The sequence below is a fragment of the Hypomesus transpacificus genome, unplaced genomic scaffold (genome assembly GCF_021917145.1).
Source record: "Hypomesus transpacificus isolate Combined female unplaced genomic scaffold, fHypTra1 scaffold_180, whole genome shotgun sequence".
In the NCBI taxonomy this organism is placed as follows: Eukaryota; Metazoa; Chordata; class Actinopteri; order Osmeriformes; family Osmeridae; genus Hypomesus; species Hypomesus transpacificus.
In genome coordinates this window covers 165,920-189,118 of record NW_025813731.1, presented here as the reverse complement: position 1 = coordinate 189,118, position 23,199 = coordinate 165,920, and the positions used below count along the sequence as shown (strand labels likewise).

The window sequence follows — 23,199 nt, the reverse complement described above, 5'->3', positions numbered from 1 at the left end:
GACTTTCACCCTGAGCAGTACTGTGTGCACCTGGACAAACTGGCAGCGGAGTTCAGTCGACGTTTTGGTGAGTTAGAAATCATGAAGGATATTGCTGCATTTCTTTCAAACCCATTCCTGCCTATTAATACAGAGGAGGTTGCAGACCAATTCGAGAAAGCATTTGCTTTGCCAAGTGGAGTGGACATGGAGATGCTTGATTTGCAAAATGACATTGAGCTGAAAGCCAGGTCAAGGGACAGTGACTTTTGGGGACTTGTCAGCCGAGAGAAGTTTCCTCTCCTCAGTGCATGTGCACTAAAAGTGAGTGCCTACTTTGGATCGACCTACCTCTGTGAAATGGCATTTTCACAGATGAAAATCACCAAATCCAAGTACAGGAGCCGGCTTACTGACAGACACCTCACAGACTGCCTCAGACTGGCTGTCTCTGCTTATGAGCCAAACTACAAGGCACTCACAGACAGTGTTCAGTCACAGCCATCACACTGACTTGTCACATGAGAAATTTGTCAGTGTTGTGTTGTAACTTCAGTTTATAAATAAAACCGTTCATATCCAGCCTGCTCATTGCAAAAGTGTTTTTTCTTGTTCATATTGTTCACAAAGTGTTTGATTTCATTCAATTACAATAAGGCCAAATATAAAGTTAAGTTGTAAGTTCAGTCTGGAGTCTGTTCTGTCTCTCAACGCCTCAATAGGTAGATCTTTGGGTCACCAAGGCAAAGGTCGGTGATCTTTGGCCTAAAAAGGTTGGTGACCACTGCTCTAAGTTGTATTATGGGAAATATGATTCTAAGCTGTGACTGAGGAAAAACAATAGAAGTGCGAGACATTGGTTTTAGCAAAGGAGGACGGGGAAGTACCACTCAAAGGAATGCAGAGGCCTAGCCGTAAATTAGAACGTACATTTATGGCCGAGCTTCAGGAACTCTTGCAAACCAAGTCTGAAGCTGTCACCCAGGTCAGGCCTAGGTCTGTGTCTAGGGGTTTCCTATGTTTATAAAGCACGAGCATCCCATACCAACTAGAAGAAAGTCTAAGATGTGTGCACCCAACACGAGCCTGGACATGGTCAGATTTATGTAAGGCATAAATCTGACAGCACTCACTAAAACATCGAAGGTGGAGACTTAAATAAAAACGTACAAATAAATATATTGTGTCTACATAACACTGTTTTCAACAGATTGACTAGATATGCACAGGACCTCTTTTCACCAACAGCATCATTGTCCCATGTTTTCAAAACTGTCCTCAGTGAAATGGTTCGAGCAAACGTGTAATTGAGGGTTAAACTGCACTGGGATCTTCTCATAGACAAACATCACAGCCCGTCGAGTGTTTGGTTGTTTGGGAAGACTCTGAAAAGTGTCAGCATTCCCTGTACAGCCTGGAACACTGCATTTACCACCACAGTCCATTTTCAATATGCTAGCAAAACTTTCTTTGTAATTCTGTAGAAGTACACCCAGGTGAAAAAAAAGTATCCTTAAGAGTATTTCAAGCATATTCACATTTTCATTAGTACATTTTAAATATACTAAGAAAAAGTGTACTATCTGTGAATATATAAAAAGTAAACTACCATCATGCTTTTACAAATTTTAACGTTTATACTTTGAACACACTTTTACTTCAGTACACTTTTAGTAAATATATTATACAATTTTTTATTTTAGGTAAAACGTATATGTAATTTCTAAAATGTACAACTGGAACTTGAAACATATTATTTGTATATTTAAAAATGCATGCAAAAAAAATTATTTGTAACAATGCACTTAAAGCTTACTTTAAAATAAACATTTTAGAAAACATCAGTTCAGCCTTCAGTGTACTGGTACATTTGCTGTACTGTAGTGTGTAGTAGAGTAAAGTACCTCTTTTTTTCTATTTTTTACAGTTTTCTTGTGCTTGTACGGCTTCTATTTCGAAGCGGCTTATAAGTCTGGTTTTAGAACAAAAAAGTGGCTTCTTTCAAGATCTCTATTTAATGCTCAACACTTAAGGGTTGTACACGATTAACTTAAAATAATTTTGTAGACATAAAAATGGATTCTACCACTAAATGAGTGACTTGACTTTATTTCTGGAGATACTATCCACAACCGACGTGTGTTACCCAGTGGTTTTCAAACTTTTTTCGGCGACCCACATTTTCAAAATGACAAACAATATCATTATTACCTAAATGATATGAAAAGGGGTGTTTACAAATGTACAATTTCCCTACCGTTATTATTTATTTGTTCAAATTTTTACATAATAATTAGTTCTAAAGTATCTACGACACCACGGCTGCCCTGCTAATGCTGTCTGTCTGATGTGATGCTAGTTCGGAAAGAAAGATAGGTACTTCCACATTCCACATAGCGTGCGAGCCACAATTTTGGGCCTTAATTTGAGCGCAAAATCATTTTTGAGCTATATATTAAAGAAACACAACCGTTTTTTCATTGGTAAAACCTTGTCTAGTGAAGGTGATGTCTATTTGCCTCAATTTTTCAGCCCCACCCTTACGTTTCTTAGCCTGGTTTTCCATCGTTATTCTTCTCCCGGTGCTCCCGATGGCCAATACTGCGGGGCTGTGCCGCGGCGCGGTGGTGGATTTTCAAGTCATATCATTTTTAATTCTCGTGCTGTCAGGGGGTGCTGCAGCACCCTCAGCACCCCTAGTTCCCGCGGCCATGCATATGTATGTATTTGTTTGAAGCTCATGATCCGATGATCATGAGCTTCACCTTTTACCATTGGCGTATAGCAAATTACAAACATAAATATTAACAACTTAAACATATTACATATTACATAAACAAACCTTGTTCCCTCATCAAACAGTTGCTAAGTATCCTTATATTTTGTACTGCTAATTAATTAATCTTTATCTTATCTCCGTATTTATTCTGTGAGCTACACGTGAGTGCGCTATCCTTCCAAACTTCTTCTGCAGGTATGCTACGTCCGATTACAGCACCTAGCACCAGCTTGTTGCGCAATCATTTCAAAAAGTTAATACCATATAAAACGGGAAATAAACAAGAAACAAAGCACTACTAGAAAATGGTTGTGAAGTCATTTACAAAAACCTATGACAAAATAATTATGAAAACATATTTGCCAACCCAATTTTCGCCACCCAGACTTTGAAAAACACTGTTACACAATGCTGTAAGATCGCCTATACTCGTGTATTGCTCTTGGTACCCAGAATGCCCTGCGGCAAGCTGAAAAGCTACTAAGTTAAAGGGCATTAGCTTAGTTAAATAAGCATTGTTTGGAGTTCTATTGTTGTGTTCGTTTTGTTTTGATATGTGTATGCTATGGTCTATAGTTTAGATCATTTGAGTGTTCACCCTGATTGGGAATGTTGTCTACGCAGGTCAAAAAAAAGTATACTTAAGAATATTTCAAGCTTATTCACATTTTCATTAGTACATTTCAAATATACTAAGAAAAAGTGTACTATCTGTGAATATATAAAAAGTAAACTACCATCATGCTTTTACAAATTTTAACGTTTATACTTTGAACACACTTTTATTTATTTTTTACTACAGTACACTTTTAGTAAATATATTATAATTTTTTTTATTTTAGGTAAAACGTGTGCTTACGAATTATACCATGATAAACATTTTAGGCCATACCGCCTAATACATTACATACAATTACATACCATACATTCGCAATATTTGGTTCGCGCACCTAGCGACCCCCCCAATCATCTAACAGTTGTTGGTTCCTCCTGTTTTTTTAATAAACAGGAGAACACGATTAAAAACATAAATGAAAACTTCCTGTGACGTCATGGACGCGCTTGCAGCACTGTAGCTTGGCTCCGCTGGACATTATTAAAAATAAGAGTGACAACCAAAATAATTTGACGCTGAAACATAAAAAATACACTCACAAAATATGACTTCCTCCGCTGGGCAAATGAGACAAGAGAAACTTGATCCCTCACGAGGGAAAGATGATAATAAGCTAAATCCACCGAGCCCAACTAGCAAGAACACGGCTAGTAGCAATACGTGTCAGTCGGACTCAACGGTACTGGAAGAACTGAGAAAACTCAGAAAAGACAATAAAGACGGTTATAACCATACTAAACGGCCCTTGGCCGTGTGGAACAATCTATTTCGGACATAAAAGACCAGCTGGTGAAACACGAAGACAGAATGGGAAGAATGGAGGAGAGAATCAGCACAGCTGAGGATACGCAGATGCACCATCGTAGGGCATTGAGGTACCTACTGCACCGTGATATTGAGATCTCGACTCGGTGTGATGACCACCAAAACAGGCTGAGAAGAAATAATATCAGGATCTTTCAAATCCCAGAAGACAGTGAGAAACTGAAGGACCACTTCACAGTTCAGGAAGGAGACTCTCTCTGTCTGGCATTAAAGAAGGTTTGGACTGACCTCTCTGGACGTTACCAGGAGGACACCATCCAGGAGTTCCTGGAAGAGGTGACTGCGATGGACCCCAGGTTCAAAACCAAGAGTGACAGACTCCACCTGGAACCGTTTGCAGGAGGCAGCTAAAGCAGCCAATGCTACAGAAGCGGAAGAGGTCCCACTCCCAGACCTCAAGGACAGTGACGCAACCCCGGAGGAGCCCGAGTATGATGATGATGACACACTGATCTCAGAGGAAGAAGAAGATAATTTTCCAGTTAGTCACTCCACTACAGCCTAAGACCGCTTGGAGGAGCTGTTTGCTGAGGAGGAGAGAGAAGTATTGATCATCCAGCCAAACAACTTGACCAGCACTCAGAGTCCGTCGAAAGATCCAGCTCTACAGAGGCCTGCCTCCGATCCCTAAGGCGGAAGACCCTGTCCTCTGGTGGTGGGGATAGAGACACCCTGCCCCTGCTAGCTGAACTCTCTCACAGCTACCTTTGTGCTCAAACCTCTTCCACCCCTTCAGAGAGGGTGTTTTCCATTGCTGGGGACACCATCAGTCAGGAGCGATCCAGGATCATGCCTGACAAGGCAGACATGCTACTTTTTCTGCAGAAAAAAAACACTTAATTATTTTTGTTGTGAAAAGCATAATATTTATTTTATTGGGTGTGCAACCATTGTTCGCTCACATATTATTATTGTGAGAATGCTGTTAAGCATTCTCACTATTGCTTTTCAACTTCTCAGTTCTTTCGCCGTTTTTTGGCCTTTAACTAGTCCTGCATACTTTCACCGATTCCTACAATTTTTCTATCAAAATGTTTAGCTCCTTCAGGAGATGATGGCTATGACTTCTGGTATTTCTCACTTTTATACTTTTTGATGAATTAAGGTTTTTGTGCAAATTATTCTCCCATTGAAAGTAATGGTAAATCCTTTCAAATCATTAAAAAGCTTCCTCCTCTTTCAAACTTAACTACTTCAGCATACTTTCAGCTAGAGACACCATTCAGCCTTTAAAATGTTTACAAGACATTCAGCTATTCCCAAATGATTCAGCTCTTTAAAATATATTCTGCCAATTTTGAATTGTGACAGTTTGAAAATGCATGAAAAATTTAGCTCCTTCTTGATTTTTATGATTGAGCAGCCAGCAGAGTGGCACACTCTGGCTGCTCTTTTTCTGATATTCAACTAAATTGTCAAACAAATTCCTCTGACGTTCATATAGTTTAACTTACAGAAACAAGTTTTACCTTAAAATGTAGGAAAACTTGTCCTCTTTCAGCCAATTTAACTACTAAAGAGCTCACATTTATAGTTTTCAGCTTTGAGCCTTGAAGCGAGAGCAGCCTTTCAAATTCTCTCACTAACTTCAATGGAGAGGTGGGTAAAATTCGTCAGAGAATTTCGAAAGTAGACGTGTTTTTAAACTGCCGGTAGAGTCGTATTTCTGACCGCACAGACATATAAAGGACATCTCTGGTTTCGGCAGAGTCTTGGGTCTCGAAAAATATCCTCATTTTTTGGATTGGACGTATAGTTTTGCGTCTAGGTTAACTTGTTTGAGGTGTGGATTCCAGCTAAATGTGTTTTTTCTCTCTGCCCAGCTCGTTAGCGATCACAGCTGCGCCATCACCGTGGCAACCAAACAGACACGCACCATGAAAGCAGAATTGGGTGACGTTTTGAAAACTGCCAAAAGAGTTGTACTTCTGACCGCACAGACACAAAGGATATCAATGGTTTCGGCAGAGTCTTGGGTCTCGGAAAATATCCTTATTTTTGGGATTGGATGTACAGTTTCGCGTCTGGGTTAACTTGTTTGAGGTGTGGATTCTAGCTACATTTCTCATAATCGAGCTAGCGTGATGGCTCTCCATAACTAAAAATGTTTCGACTTTTTTTCCACAATCGACCAAATTGGCCAAACAAGGTATGTACATTGAGCTTAAAGTGTACATAATCTAGCTAGGATCGTTATTATTTTAGCAAGTTTTACAGAAATCTGCCAAAATCGAGGCTCGACTGTCATAGCTGACCGTCACGAACAGCCAAACCAGGGCTGGGGCAAGTGTTGCAGCTGGAAAGTTTTAACTTTTAATTAACGATATTGAACACAGATGTATCTTCTCCGTTTTCAATTTGAAGTAGTAGATCTACTTATGTAGGAAATCTTCCATTGCATCCTCTCTCTAGCTTCACGCCTCCGGTTATTATTCAAGAGTACGGTGTTAATACACACCCCTTTGACACACTTGCAAGAAATGATCCGCTGGTTAGATGTAGCATCATCTTGTTATTTACTATGAAAACTCACCAGGGACAACGACAACATCGGCAACCCTGCACTATGAATTATTATTTTGATTGTCATCTTAAATTAAGTGTCTAAACAGGACTGGGTGTGCAGGCACGCATGATTAGTTTCTCCTCCGTCTTGAACCTGATACCTAGATTCTAGGTTAGAAATGTTGCCAATGACCAACGGTTGCTACGTTTTTCCAGCAAGTTCAAGTCATTCCAGTGTTGTCCTTTTACCTTCAAATTCGTTCAACCCCGACTTCAGCAACTGGTTTTCTGCTACATTTTCTAATTTTCCTGTAGCTCATCTTTCTGAAATGTTCCCCTTTTTGTTTTGCATTGCTCCAGGTCCTTTCAAAATACCTTTCACAGCAGTATCTTCCAACTGCCAGTACTTTTGAATTTTTTTCTCTTTTTTTGTACTTTTCTGCCTTCATCTTGCTGTTGGTCCTTTCTAACATACATTGCAGGCCTTTTAAAACTCCAGCAAATTATTTTCTCCTAAATTCTCAAATTTGTATGCATTGTTTCTCTTCTTTCAGATTTTTTCACTTTTTGTTTTGCATTTTTCTTCTCTTTTAGTTTTATGCCGTCGTCCAGCTCCAGCCCCTATTTAAAATACCTTTCCGGCGCCTTAAAGCTTCAGCTTATAACTTTCAATTTGTTTTCAAAATTGTCAGCTTTTTTAGCATGATCAGCTATCCCCATTCAGGTTCAGCATTCTCACTGCTGTTTCGCAGGAACAGCCTTTTCTAGTTATTATTCTTTTTATTATTTTCCCACCCTTAAGGATCCCTCAATATTTGGACTACATAGACAACGCCGGTGTCAAAAGGTTAGTCTTGTTAGCGATTGTGTTGCTTCTATTGGGATTTACGTTCCGTTGCACGGTTTAGGCTTGAATTACGTTTTTGTGGCAAAAAATGCCTTGTGTGGCACAAGGGAACTCAGTGCTAGCCTGATGTCACAACACCATCACAAGTTAGCAACAACACATAGATATGACGTTCTAGTAAGACAGAAAGCGATATCAGTGAGCCCTGAGCATTAGTAGCGTAGCTAAAAGTCTAGGAAAGTTGATGCTACTTTATGATAGGTACCTAGGAACATGTGTTAATCTGCTAGACAAGTGGGTTCCCCTTCGTTCTTTTGGTGAGCATTCTCATGAGCCCTATGATACCCGGCGTCATGGGGCCAGCCAGCTAAATAGTGGTTTATAATGCTGGCAGCTGTGCTCCGTTTTGCTCCTAGATTCAGACCTACCCCCAGAAAATTGTAGAGCTAGCTAACTACTAGACTTCTGCTGTGTGGGAATTGCAGGAGCTAACTAGTCGAAGGGGGCGGACAAAAATACAGGAGCACACCCCACAATTTACCCAGAAATGTTACCCTCTCTAGTTGATGTATATTATTTATTAGGATTCCTCCGTCAGGATTAATTAAGTAATTGTTGGCTCATGGGTAAAACGTTTAGATATTTGGCACATTGATACAACATGCCACAACTAACGCCCATGCAAAGACTGACCCACATCAGACCATAGGGGGCGCCACAGCCCATGCCCACATGTCCACTTTTGAAAGTGATGGCCTTTCCACCCCATTGCTCCAATTCTACTGAAACTCGGTGTACATGCCTCATTTTTCATGAGGAACAAAAAAGCCTCAAGGACCCATAAGGTCCGCCATGATGGATTTTCCTGTACAGTGATAATTTGGGAAAACCTTCAAAATTCTTCTTCTCTTGAACCAATTGACTTGAAATTGTGTACAGATATGTATAATTTATGCATTTCAAAATGTTACTTGGGACAATTCAATACAAAATTGCTGAAAGGTGTGTATTTATGTAAATGTCCACATTGCCTCAATACGTTTGTGTCACTAAATCAAATTGTTGTAAAACATAGCAATGAGTGTTTATTTTAGCCCATCACAACACTTCAATCACCTGTTTAGCAAGACTGTGTAAACCACTAGGGATGGGCGATACCAATCATTTTCTTTTCGATCCGATACCAAGTACTTTCAAGACCAGTATCGTCAATATCGATACTTCTATAGTGATTTAATAATGCATTCAGAAAACCATCGTTATCAATATAAAACAAACTGCAGTAGACATTACTCCTTTTTTGTTAAATGTATTTTTTTTGTTATTTAAATAACTGAACATTATTAATAAAATAAACATTCAACAATTTAAATAACAAAAATATAACACTTCACACAAACCAATTTCGATGATGGTCAAATAACATTTCAACATTTTTTCCCCTATAAAAAGTTGTTTTTATGGTGGAACAAGAGAATGATGACATTTTTCCCCTTGAGCTTGTTTCTTTTTAAACTGATCAACTTTCTTGCTTTTGAAAAGAAAAAAAAAAGTTACAAATTTAATGTCTGTGATATGCACTGAGATCCAAACCAGGGATATATGTGAAGCTGAACACACTTCAAATGATTTAAATGTCAAATTAACTGAACATAAGTTTGAATCTTACATTTAAGTTTGAATCTTTATTTGTGCTTCACAGCCAGCGATTTAATCCATAAAACCGACACAGATTTATAGGTTTTTGTTAAGGAACAAGAGCATGTCAACATTTTTCCCCTTTAACCTGTTCCTTCTTTGACTGATCAACTCCCCTGCTTTTGAAAAAATTCTCTCGGAAGGGACAGATGATGCAGTGATCCCAAGATATCTTTTTGCTAGTTTGCTGAGAGATGGGAAGGTTTGTTCATGATCTTTCCACCAAGCTAATGGGTCTTGGTTTCGGGGATCACCTTTTCCTCCGCATAGCGGCGCATTTCAATTATAGAACCACTCCTTCTTGATTGTTGTTCTTGTGCTGACAGAACTTAGTCGGGTTTCCCAGATTCATTAAGAAGCTCTTAACGCTCAGAGCTTCTTAACGAATCTGGGAAACCCGGCCCTTGAAAGTCAAAATCCTCCCATATGCCTCCAGTTGTAGCTGATGCCGTACACGGGGTCATTGGAGGAGTCACTGATGAGGCACAACTTGTTTTAGGTACTGAGACAGACCGCTGTGCAGTGCCGCTAATGAACCCATGACGAGCACAAACACAGTGGAAGAAAAAATGGTTCCCGTTGACTTTCTTATCCAAGTACATTTCTATACTATACGGCAGGGGTCGGCAAGTAACTTGGGCCACGGGCCAGTATTTTTCCTCGCCACTAGACGGCGGGCCAGAGTCTGGGTTACTGCCTATTTAGACGCTGCGATAGGTGCCCTTGCGATACGTGCACTCGCAACAACTAGGCCTATATGGAGAATGGGTAGGTCTACTACAAATGAGCCCATTGGTGGTCTGTTAACGAACTGTATCAACATGGTCGTCACTGTCATCCCAACGTGGTGGGTCGTCATCGTTGGTGCACATAAATACTGTCATCAAGTGAGAATAGGATTACTAGGACCTAGTCAAGGTTTTAATGTGAGGTGAAATCGGAACTTCACATTAATGCGAGCAAAAATTTAATTTTTTACCTGGCTTTTTCAGTTCCTCCTGGGATCTTATCCCTTCCATTTTATTTTTTTCGCTTCAGCTTAATCTAGCTAACTCCCTCCACAACAATAAATTATGGTTTGTGTTTGAGAAACATGCGCGACAACTGAACTGCACTTTTTAATGCACGGTCTGATCATGCGCTTAATTAGATTAAAACATAATGTAGCCTATTAGCTTACTTTTCAGTCACACAGTAACTTAACAAACTTAAGGCATATCCTGTTATTCGGTGTGTGAAAAAAACAAAGAGAAAGCAGGCGATCTTCTGGCCCAATTTATAAGCGGGCAAAGCGGCCCACCGTGAATTCTCCCTATTCTCCCGATGGCCATTCCGGGCCTGAAACTATAAATTAATAAGCAATGTCGTGGGGGGTGCTATCGGGGTGCTTTGGTCTTTCTTGGGGGTGCTGAAGCACCTGCTAGCCCCTTCCTAGCGCTGCCATAGAGAGCGCTGCCCATGATTACTAACCATAACTGTGCTTTCACCTCAGGCGATCTGTCAGCCGTGAGGTGTAGCGATCATATGGTAGCGATGACATGGCGAAAAAATACTTCAGAAAAGTCAATAAGTGTATTCGACTTCATGCAGCGACGGCAGCGCCGACAGCCGGCTGCCTTGAAGCTGAGAATGCCATTGGTTACTTCAAGTCAACCGGGCTGCAGGCGACGCCGGCGCTGCATGAAGTCGACAACATCTAATGACACCATACCCAGTTTCCGGTTTCAAAATAAAAGTCGACGGGGAAAAAAACGTTATAAAAAATATATCATTGGAAATATTTTGACGGGCCAAATAAAATCGCTGGCGGGCCACAATTGGCCCGCGGGCCGCCTGTTGCCGACCCCTGCTATACGGCCTACTATTAGAGCTGCTGCGACTACGACGTTGACGCGAAAAAAATAAAGATTTTTTTTTTTTCGCGTCGACGTCGTCGATGACGTCGATGAATTGCAGCAGCCCTAATAGTAGGCCCTAATCTTATTTTTTTTAAATAAAAAAAAATACAAAAAACGCTTCCAATTCATTATAACAAATGTTCTTCTTCAATATCACAACGTAATTGGTGCTTGCATGACTCATCCTGACACGTAACTGTATCACTGACTTAACCCCGGTAACCCCACCGCACATTTCTGATCACTACTTTATCCAATTCTATATCTCCCTCCCTCCAACCCCTCTTACCTCCCCTCCCCTTGTAACTTTCCGGCGTAACCTCCGCTCTCATTTCTCCTCTATTGTAACATCCTCCCTCCCATTGACGAGTTCTCCTCCCACCCCACTAACACTGCTACCGACACCTTGTAAACCACTTTAACTGCATCACTTGACTCTCTCTGTCCCGTCAACCAGGCCTGCGCGATCTTCTCCATCCTGCCAGTGGCTTATGGATGTTATTCGTGAAGAACGGTCCACCCTTCGGGAAGCTGAGAGGAGATGGCGCAAGTCCAAAGACGGTCTGGACCCTTCTTAACCCACCACCCCCTCGCTCCACCCTGACAGCAGACAACTTCTCCTCCTTCTTTGAGAAAAAAGTCGCTGACATTAGCAGTCAGTTCCCTAAATCCACCTTTCCTACCCTCTCACCCTCAATGACTGTCCCAACAAAATGTCTAAACTCTTTCTCTCCGATGTCCGAGGCATAGATCTCTGACCTCATTCTCTCTCATCGCCCCACCTCCTATCCCCTTGATCCTATCCCCTCCCCTCTCTTTCAAACCATCTCCCCCCCCGTCATAACTTTTCTTCTCCATGTCCTAAACTCCTCTCTTACCTCCGGCACCTTTCCCTCTGCCTTCAAACAGGCCAGAGTTACCCCTCTACTCAAAAAACCTTCCCTTAAGGCCATTGCACACTTGAGTCCGAAATTCGTATCCGAAATGTTCGCACGTCAAAAAATAAAAACAACCTCACGTGATGTAAATCGCGCTTGCACACTGGCTCCGAAACTTTCGTCCGTCAAAAAAAAGTGTGGATCGGGTTCAATTTTCTGCGTTTTTCGCATCCGTAGCCAGCATTTTGATAGGTTATTTGGCAATTCAGAGCCACCGTACAAGCGAACGACAAAATCCAGAATGGCGTCTGACAAGTTGATACACCTGGTAGCGACAGTCCATAAACTGCAGCCAAATTTGGTCACAGGTCTCCCTCACAATCTTCCCTACAGTGCTTTTGCCCAACCGAAAACTGCTGGCGATGGTGGTGAATGAGTCTCTAGTGCTCAGATACCTAAAATGATACATGTAGCCTATTATTATAGCACCCAAAATAATTGTGTTTCTGGCAAATCATCAAACTGATCCACTAACATTCTGAGGTAAAGTTAAAAATTCTCCGGATAATTTCCTTGATAAGGAGATGAAACTCTCCTTCCTATCTGCGCAACTTCAGGATTGGATGGACCCAATACTTCCTATTTCTCCTAATTGTTCTTTTTCTAATGAGAAAGAGGGCAACAAAACCATCCTCACTGCTTGACGAATTCATTTAGTATTTTTTCAGTTTTTTCCCCGCAAACGTTTAATAAATACGCATCGGACTCAGTGTGCAAGGTGTCTGTCCGTGACGAATTTTAGGCTGACGAATACGAAAAAAACGCATACGAAAATTTCGGACTCAGTGTGCAATGGCCTTTAACCCTGCCGTCCTCCAGAACTACAGACCGGTATCACTGTTACCCTTCTTTTAAAAAAAACAATTGAACGTGCTGTATCTAACCAACTGTCAAACTTTCTCTCTCAGAACAACCTGCTGGATCCCAACCAATCGAGCTTCAAGACTGGCCACTCCACAGAGACTGCCCTCCTGTCAGTCACCACTGCCCTCCAGTCTGCCAGGGCGGCTTCCAGGTCATCTGTCATCATTCTGCAGCATTTGATACGGGTTAACCACCAGATCCTGCTCTCCAGACTTTATGAGATGGGCATCACTGGCACTGCACTCCAGTGGATCTCATCCTACCTGTCGGGAAGATCCTACCAGGTCTCCTGGGGAGGCAAACTGTCAGGCCCTCGCCAGCTCTCCACTGGTGTCCCACAGGGCTCCGTCCTTGGACCCCTTCTCTTCTCTCTGTACACCACCTCGCTTGGACCAATCATCACCTCCCATAGCTTCTCCTACCACTGCAACGCTGACGACACGCAGCTATACCTGTCGTTCCCCCCGACTGATCTGGGGATCTAAAGAATTTATAATACATTAAAGTACAACTCTAGAACTATAATCATTAGCTGTATCACGGAAATGGCACTATCTATAATTCCAGTCATTAATAATCATTAGCTGTATCACGGGCATTGCACTATCTATAATTACCAGTTATTAATATTTCTGGCAACTTAATCACCAAATACATCACAGGCACTGTGCACTATATAGCAATGGGAACAATGCTCGTAAGACTTTATTAAGAATGCATGTATTAAAGTTATGTATTGTGCTTATTAAATGTATGTTTAATGAACTTAGAAGTGTGCTCAGACTCAAACATTGTGTCTCACACAGGGTGTGGGAAACAGGCTGTATTTTGTGTGTTATCTCTCCATTTCAGAAGCAACCTTGAATCCAGGCTGAGACAGCACCCGAGCAGAAGGGATGCGTAGGGAAGAACAAACTCCTTGATACACGAGAGAACAAGCTCAACCCTTTTTGATATTTCTGTTTCAATTGCACTGTATAATATATGCTGGGGCAGGGACAGATAGCCAGTTGGACTTCGTGAACCAACCCAAACTCTGTTGCGGGTAGGGAAACGTAGACAACCCCAGAGCTCTGTACTTGTTGATTTCCAACTGCAGCATTAAAGCTGATATTATCGGACCTCTGCGACTCCAGATCACTCTTTCTAGAACACATATTTTTGTCATTGGATATCATCATTACATATTGGATTAGACACAAAGATTTTCAATCCTTCAAATGGTGACCCCGACGCTGAAAAGAGGGAGTCCAGAGGGTTCCGGCCCGACCGACAGATCGGGAGAGAGACCCATACACCGGTACGAGGAGGCAAAAATAATCGTCAGGCGCGCCTCAACATAAAAAAAAGGTAAGCAGACACCTGTTAATTCAAAGTACTGCTATTCGGATCTCAGAACCAAATTTAGACGATTACTATGTCTCATCGTACCTAGACAAACCATCAGTAGTGGGAAATCAACCGTTTTATAATTCAAAATAGTTAGTGCTTGAGGTTAAGTGTCCCTCAAAATAGTTAATGCTTAAGGTTAAGTGTCCCTCAAAATAGTTAATGCTTGAGGTTAAGTGTCCCTCAAAATAGTTAGTGCTTGAGGTTAAGTGTCCCTCAAAATAGTTAGTGCTTGATGTTAAGTGTCCCTCAAAATAGTTAGTGCTTGAGATTAAGTGTCCCTCAAAATAGTTAATGCTTGAGGTTAAGTGTCCCTCAAAATAGTTAGTGCTTGAGGTTAAGTGTCCCTCAAAATAGTTAGTGCTTGAGGTTAAGTGTCCCTCAAAATAGTTAGTGCTTGAGGTTAAGTGTCCCTCAAAATAGTTAGTGCTTGAGGTTAAGTGTCCCTCAAAATAGTTAATGCTTGAGGTTAAGTGTCCCTCAAAATAGTTAGTGCTTGAGGTTAAGTGTCCCTCAAAATAGTTAGTGCTTGAGGTTAAGTGTCCCTCAAAATAGTTAGTGCTTGAGGTTAAATGTCCCTCAAAATAGTTAATGCTTGAGGTTAAGTGTCCCTCAAAATAGTTAGTGCTTGAGGTTAAGTGTCCCTCAAAATAGTTAGTGCTTGAGGTTAAGTGTCCCTCAAAATAGTTAGTGCTTGAGGTTAAGTGTCCCTCAAAATAGTTAGTGCTTGAGGTTAAGTGTCCCTCAAAATAGTTAGTGCTTGAGGTTAAGTGTCCCTCAAAATAGTTAATGCTTGAGGTTAAGTGTCCCTCAAAATAGTTAATGCTTGATGTTAAGTGTCCCTCAAAATAGTTAGTGCTTGAGGTTAAGTGTCCCTCAAAATAGTTAGTGCTTGAGGTTAACTGTCCCTCAAAATAGTTAGTGCTTGAGGTTAAATGTCCCTCAAAATAGTTAATGCTTGAGGTTGTGTCCCTCAAAATAGTTAGTGCTTGAGGTTAAGTGTCCCTCAAAATAGTTAGTGCTTGAGGTTAAGTGTCCCTCAAAATAGTTAATGCTTGAGGTCAAGTGTCCCTCAAAATAGTTAGTGCTTGAGGTTAAGTGTCCATCAAAATAGTTAATGCTTGAGGTTAAGTGTCCCTCAAAATAGTTAGTGCTTGAGGTTAAGTGTCCCTCAAAATAGTTAATGCTTGAGGTTAAGTGTCCCTCAAAATAGTTAATGCTTGAGATTAAGTGTCCCTCAAAATAGTTAGTGCTTGAGGTTAAGTGTCCCTTAAAATAGTTAATGCTTGAGGTTAAGTGTCCTCACAATAGTCAGTGCTTGAGGTTAAGTGTCCTCAAAATAGTCAGTGCTTGAGGTTAAGTGTCCTCAAAATAGTTAGTGCTTCAGGTTGTGTCCTCAAAATTGTTAGAGTCCCTAAACAATATTTGTGTGGAGTCAGATTGTGTTGAATAAAAATAGAGAAGAGTGTGATGGTTTTTTCTTTGACCAAGAAGTTAAAGAAATCCCGAGGAGAGATGGAGAAAGGTGGGGGCTAAAAGAGTCCTGTTACTTGAGATCTTACAAAAGTGATCCCAGAGGGTATGGTTCTGCATAATTATGTGAGTATTAATGCTGTGTGTTTGTTTAGATGAATTCCAAGTTTGGTGGTTAACAAATGCGTGATCAACATTTGTTATAATTCCTAGCCAAACAGGGAGGAGTAAAAACTAATTGTCATTGAGAAAGTGAAAAGAGTATTACATTCAATCATATACAACAAAATACGAAAATGAAATATTTTCATAAGCGATCTATGGGTCCGCAAATGTCAATTCGAGATCCGTGCATTACGCATGCTGAGGGCAAAGGAGTATTCTATATTACATGCTTTGATAAGACTGTTGAGAAGTTAAGGAGTAAGGTTTTGTGTCTCACGGGTTACTTTGTTAAATTGCGGGTTTGAAAAAGACAAAGGGAGCATTTTGAGTTATATTTTCTTTTTGTCTTAAGGGCATTGTTTGGCTGACATGATTACAGAGCGTAATACTGACATGAGGGACGTAGGTCTAGGAGCAGTTTTAACCTATCTAAACATGGATTTCATGACACAAAATTATGATATAGTGTAAAGTAAAAAAAAAAAATGTAGTTAACATTATTTTATTTTGGTTTGAGGAAATGTGAAAGATTGAGGAAGTGATTAGATGGTTACATAAAAGATTGGTTTAGAGTGGATCATGGAAGGTATGATATGAAACGTGAGAATGTTTTGTGGATGTGAACAGATGATTGGTTTAAACGCTGATGTTTTGAAGAGGAAACTATGCATATACTTTGAAAGTATAGGGGCAAACATTTTAAGTCAAAATAGTCAAATCTAGAGTTTTTAAGAGTTTTGATAAAGGTATTAGATGTCATTTGGTTAAAAATGAGCCAGAGAAAAAACTAAATGTATTTTTTTTTTTATTGTAATTTGGTTTTAAGTTTTATCAGAGCCTGGCATAATGTTTGGGATAAACAGTTAGGCTGTGATAATGTTGTATTAATAAATGGTATTTGTGCATTAAGAGGGTTATTATAACATTCAGTTCAGAAATAATTTGGGAAGACTCATGAAGTCTGAATTGTGGTTATGATGGTTTGAGCTAAATGACTCGTTTTGAACTGCAGCAAAGCGAGTTATGAAGGTCTACCTATCTGACCTTTGTAGAAAATACTTGGGAAAAATGTTAGGTTAATAGCTACATTAAGAACATTAATTGGTCTATATTTCATTTAAGAAGCATACAGATTCTGGTTTGGCATAATGAAAATTGCTTTTATCATATCTTTGATGAAAAAAGGTGTGATTTGGTAAAATGAAGAATCTGAAACAATATAGGTCTTAAACTTAACTTTTAAAAGAAAGAAAACCTTTTTTGAAGTGAAAGAAACAAGATTAACAGTTGATTTTGTTTAAATAAGGAAACAAAGAAACAGATTGTAAATTCTGGTAGGTTATGTAAATTCGCAGGAGGAACTTATGGAACTAAGGAATCTGTTTCGTTATGTGCTGATTTGAGCCATGGGATGAATCATGTCTCAAACAGGAGGGGTGGAGATAACGAAAGAGTGTTTATAGCATATGGATTTAAAAACTATTCAAGAAAACATAGGTGCATTATTATGCTTAAGTAGCCTAGTTTTAATGAATAAATAGTGGGTATATTGTTATTATTTGCTACAGAATGCTTAGCCTAGAACATACTGTAAGGTGTCTTTAAGTATGCTAATTTTATTTATTTAGGGGAAATAGGACGAAAATGTGTGCAATATTACATTAGCTATTAGACTATTAGGTTAAGATGCTCCGAAATATAGGGTTAGCACTTTGTTTTGGCCGGGGGGGGGGGGGGGGGGTGTGTGTTAGGCCTGACCTGCCCCCACTGCTAAAATTAAATCCTAGGGGAAACACTGAGCTCCTGCATAAAAAGAACAAAAAATGGAATGGGAAATTTAAATTAACAAATTACTTAACCTATGGGAAGAAGTTAGCGTTAACCGAACGTTATCAGTATTGAGCAAGAAAGACAAGAACGGTCTTAAAACTGATTTTACGCTAGCTGAAATAATTGAACATTGGCGAACTGTAGGAGTCCATAAAAAGAAAGCAGAAAAGAAACAAATATAGAAGATTACTGTACATCTAATTGGCAAATGTCTTCTAAACTCTGTCCTCAAAGCAGCGACCCCTTTTTGTGCCACAAGGCAACACACCGCTAAGAAAAGCAGTGAAGAGACCAGCCATGCTGGCTCACATTCTACTGATGAGTGTTCAGACACAGACAGTGGAATTGGTGCGCAAATTCCCAAACCGCGTTCTACAAAGAAACGTCGTGCTCCTGATCCACCATGCATTGCTGCCATAAAAATGGCGACCGAGGTCAAACCCAAGCCCCAGCAGCCCCCTCATATACAGGGTTCATACACATTTTGACTAACGGATTTCCATGACTTTTCCATGCCTTTAAACCAAATTTCCATGACCAAACTTTTTGTGAAATCTTGGTGTATACGTTAAAAAGTTGTATTACACGGCTGTTCGTAATACTGTAGAATGCTCCATTCACCTAAATGGGGCTTCCCAACGTTCTTCGGTGAAAAAATGTTTTACATTTGAACTTTGCTATGCATATTTGACCGCTGTCAATGGAAGTGGCCTTTTTGCCTCAGATTCACATCTTTTGTAGCACTCCGCAAGCAGTCCGGTAACTTTTCAACCCCAGCGTACTCCGTTGCTTAGCGACATCAGCTGCTTTGAAGCCTAAAGAATGTCGTTGTCAACGTCTATGAAGTTCAACGTCAAACTATTTTTCTGCTGGTCAACACTACGAACGGTACAAATAAATTGTAAAAAGACACACTATGTTAAGTTGTTTTTTTGGCAAGTAGCCGTCAGTGTTTCCCACACATAGACTAAAGTGTGGCGGTGCGCCACACAATCAACACCGGCCGCCACATATTGCGCTTCGTAAAACATTTTTTTTTATCGCTATTTAGGTTAAAACAGGCAGCGTATTCGTTCAGATGCATCTCCTTTCCCCTGCTCTCCCTCCGTCTCTCTCACTCATGCGTCTTTCTCACATATGCACACAGTCACAAAGTCAACACACGTTAGCAACAATGCGTACATACGCCGTTCTAGTAAGACCGACAGCTATATCAGCGAGCCTTCAGCATTAGTGCCGTAGCTAAAAGTCGAGGAAAGTTGAGGCTACTTTTCGCTAGGTACCTTACTCGAAGGTTCCCCTTCGTTCTTTTGGTGAGAAGTCTCAGGAGCTAGCTACTTACCCGGCGTCATGGAGCCGACCAGTTAAATAGCTGTTTAGCACTAGCGTTGCTACATGCATAATGCAGAAATTATATGTTAGTTGTTGTTAATTTTGTGACGGTGTGAATCATTTTGGATTAATATCTAATGTAAGAAATTATTAACAAATTAACTGTGTAACGAATTATTAACGAAGGAATTATTACGACTCCCCCCCCCCCCGGCCTGACGACCCCCACCCCCCTCCCCGCCACAACTAGATTTCTAATCTGTGGGAAACACTGAGCCGTGTAATAAGCGGCATAATGTATAGAACGCCGGTCATAGTCGGGAAAATAAGCCCCTTCAGCCCACATTACCTCCGCAGTTAGGACTTCATTTTTTGTCACGGCATCGGTTATCGACCCCTGCTGCTAGTAGGCGTAGCAGTGGACCTCGCTGTGGTGAGAAAGCCGGTGATGGGTGCTGCTGTAGCTTTGCTAGCAGCACCCATCACCGGGCTGCTGTAGCTTTGCTAGCAGCAGCGCTCTGATGTTTGCTACCTTTGGAATGGCTAGTTAATGCCGCCTCTCCCATGTTTGAAATGTCGAATGATTTTCCACCACACAACCGACATTTTGCTCGTCCCGGGTCTTTGTCTGTTTAATGTATCTTTCCATTTGTAGCCAAGCATCGTTAAAGCTACACTTTCCTGGCATTTTGAATTATCCCTCGCGCTTCTCTGAGTTACTGTTGCTATGGCCATCTAACTTTTCAGTTAGTATGAGAGCGTATGCCTGCTTATATTTTGAGCGTAAATAAACAACATGAAAATATGATTATGACAACTTTCCATGACTTTTCCAAAACTTTTGGGATTACATTTTTTTCAAGCACTTTTCCAGGCCTGGAAATAAGCATTTAAAAATTCCATGACTTTTCCAGGTTTTCCATGACCGTATGAACCCTGAGTGTAACTTCTGTAAAAGACAAGGACACACCGAAATGCGATGTTGGGATCTTGGCAGAAATATGCCTATTCCACCCACACGCTTGTTTTATGCTAACAACAAAGTTAGAGTTTGTAGTGCTTGTCTAAGAAGTGGCCACACTGAGTCCAAATGTTGGGATCTGGGAAAGGGTAGGCCTCTTCCATTTCTCATGCAGCATAAGCTGAGCCAATTTATCAAGACAAACAAACCTTAAACTTTTTAACGTGATTACATGCAGTTCCAACTATATTTTACATTTGCTTAATTCTATATTTTACATTTGCTTTAGTCTTTGTTGTAATTCAAAGATTCGTTGGGGACAGTTTATTTGTTGTTGCTCCAGTTCCTTTAGCTGCATATGCATAGTGCATATGGTTTGTCCATCCATGAGTTCCTATGTTGGTTTGTGTGGATGAGTATTGGGTATTGTGGATCAGTATGTACCTTTGTGTGTTTTATAGAGTTGGTGGTAAATGTTCTAGGTTCTAGCTAAACTCACAATGGTTCCTGACCTGTAAATGTAGATTGGTATAACTTGTATTTTATTTTATTATTGCTGTATAATTTCTGTTTTATTTATTTTGGACCCAAGAAAACAGTTCTGCTTTGTTTGCCATTTTCATCTATGCTGGATGATATGTTTGTGTACCTCTCATCAAAAGGGAGGACTGTTGTTCACCTATTTTTTCCATTTGAGTTTTAGGACACTGTCTCACTAATTTCCATTTGTATCCAATCCGACTCAGACCCCAGACCACTCCAAACGTCACTCCAAACTTCACCATTTTCATTGTTAACCAAGTGCTGTGCTCCAACTGTGTTCTGCTGTAACAGGACAAGAACTTAAGTAGCAGGAATATGCTAACCAAGGGCACGTCTGCATGCCTATACAAAGGTTCTTCCAAGTGATCCTCTGAGCAATAGCCATGATCCAAAACTGGTCCTCTGACCACTAGCCATGATCCAAAAGTGATCCTCTGAGCAATAGCCATGACCATTAGAATCTCAATGCTGACCTGTCTGCAATCAAGTTCCTTTTCCTATGGGTGCAGGTTATCACACGATGAACACTCCAGCGTTTGCTGTGCTTTTGTGTCCAAGAGGGAGGATTGTAAGGCTGGGTGTCAAACCTGCCCCCACCTCTCATATGCTAAAGTCTGGAGTTTCTGGACGGTCTCAACTTGATGGCCCTCACACCCCATTCAAGATGTGGTCTGATTGGTTGTTCTTGTGTATAAAGGGAATTGTAATGCATTGTTCTTTGGATTCTGCATCTCCTGAGACCTTCTCCTCAGTTCTCCCTTGTCCTACTCCTTGCTCACCTCTTGCTTTCTCTCTGATTTACAATGATCATGGTAGAGTGGGTAAGATTTAAAGCCTTCATTTCGTAACATGTTTGCCTTGTAATTGATTTCATTCATTTGCAATGTTATTAAATGCGTATTTCATTTAACCGTACTTTGACCATTCTTGCTCTGCTTTAACCTATATTGTCAAATATCTGGAATTCTATTGGTATTGGCATTATTGGTTCGTGCTAATACACTGTTCAGTTTCCCATCCTTCTTTAAACCAACCTTCGTTTTGGTTGCTTGGCCAATATTTAACCCCCTACATGTGCAACCCGCCCTCTTCAGAGGATTCAGAACGCAGCGGCCCGCCTGGTCTACAATCTACCCAGACGCTCACATGTTACCCCGCTCCTCATCTCTCTCCACTGGCTACCCATCACGGCCCGTATTAGATTCAAGACCCTGGTACTGACCTTCCGGGCAGTGAACGGGACTGCACCCAACTACATCAAGTCTCTCCTGCAGCCTTACACCCCCACCCGTCACCTACGTTCTTCTTCAGACAAACGCCTGGTGGTCCCACCGCTCAAGACCGCCCGATCCCAACAAGCTCTTCTCCTGCCTGGCCTCAATGGCGGAACCAGCACCCCACCTCCATCAAGGACACTGACCGTCTCCCCACCTTCAAGAAAAGGCTCAAGACACACTTGTTCCGGGAGTACAACGGCACTTAGGAATGCTTGGCTGGACCTGATGTAAGTTTCCTTCAGGATCACAATGACTCTTATTGAGACTTGTTGCTCTTGTAGGTTAGTTATAACGAAGTTAACTCTTGTACTCGCTGTGAAATATTTTACTGTTGATTGTTTTTCTACAGGTACAGTCATGCACTTTTTGAGGTTCATGTTGTTTTAATTTGTAACTTGTATAACTGCATACTCTTATGGGTCTTCCCTTTGGCACTTGTTTAGTTTTTCACAATGTATGCTTCATGTTTTGGCTAGTTTTGGTATTGCCGACTGCAAGCCATTTGCCTTCATATTTAATTGAGCAGTGTGGGAAAACTGCAAGTGGCAACCCTACAATAGCCTACTAGTTGGCTTCTGCACCACCGCAAAAAAAAAAATTATATAGCTTACAGGCTACTAGCAGATAGCTAGTTAGCTAGCAAGCTATAGGTCAGGAAGGACATTACAGATTTTTGGCAAATAATAGCTTTGATTCTTTTTACAACCACGCGTTAAAGTTCTTAACATTATTATCTCAGAATGATAACAATTCTGCGCACATTTGATTGATTGATAGCATTACCTTGAGAGACGTCAGTCGTCCTACTCGAAGTATTGAGGTCGCCATTTCTGTGCTCCCAAAATCATCTTCCGAAAGGATACAAGTCGCCTAAATAGAGGACTGGTCCTCAGCCTTATGAATCAATCCGAAGAAGCTGAGAACGCAAGTACATTCTTTTGAAGAACGTGAATGGTCTTGCAAGGACGCAAGGACGGAGAATGAATCGAGATGGTTAGGGTTTTCCTGGACTCGCAGCATCATGATAACACTGACTAACTACAAAAACTAGATAACAAAGCAAAAAAATTGTCCGTCTACCTGTAATTTTACGTTTTCTGTAGCCCTTGCTAACTTACAGTACCATGTCTGCACTGCACTGAGATGATAGCTAGGTTATCGACAAGTCGAAGCAAATTTACAAATTAGCCATTTCATCAATAAAATAAGAAAATTTTCAGCGACTGAACTGCCTATTTCTCGTCACATTTCAATTCAGATGCTGATTTACACGTACAGTT

General features: G+C 40.8%; 1 protein-coding gene across 1 annotated transcript in view; it reads right to left on the bottom strand.

Moving 5' to 3' along the window:
• The window catches only part of ndufv3 (NADH:ubiquinone oxidoreductase subunit V3), a 33,766-nt gene extending 10,962 nt beyond the window's left edge, over positions 1 to 22,804 (bottom strand). Inside the window, exon 1 of the mRNA XM_047051816.1 lies at positions 22,703 to 22,804. Coding sequence (XP_046907772.1) covers positions 22,703 to 22,747 — 45 coding nt within the window. The 5' untranslated portion in view covers positions 22,748 to 22,804. The remainder of the gene's footprint in view (positions 1 to 22,702) is intronic.
• Positions 22,805 to 23,199: the final 395 nt, after the last annotated feature.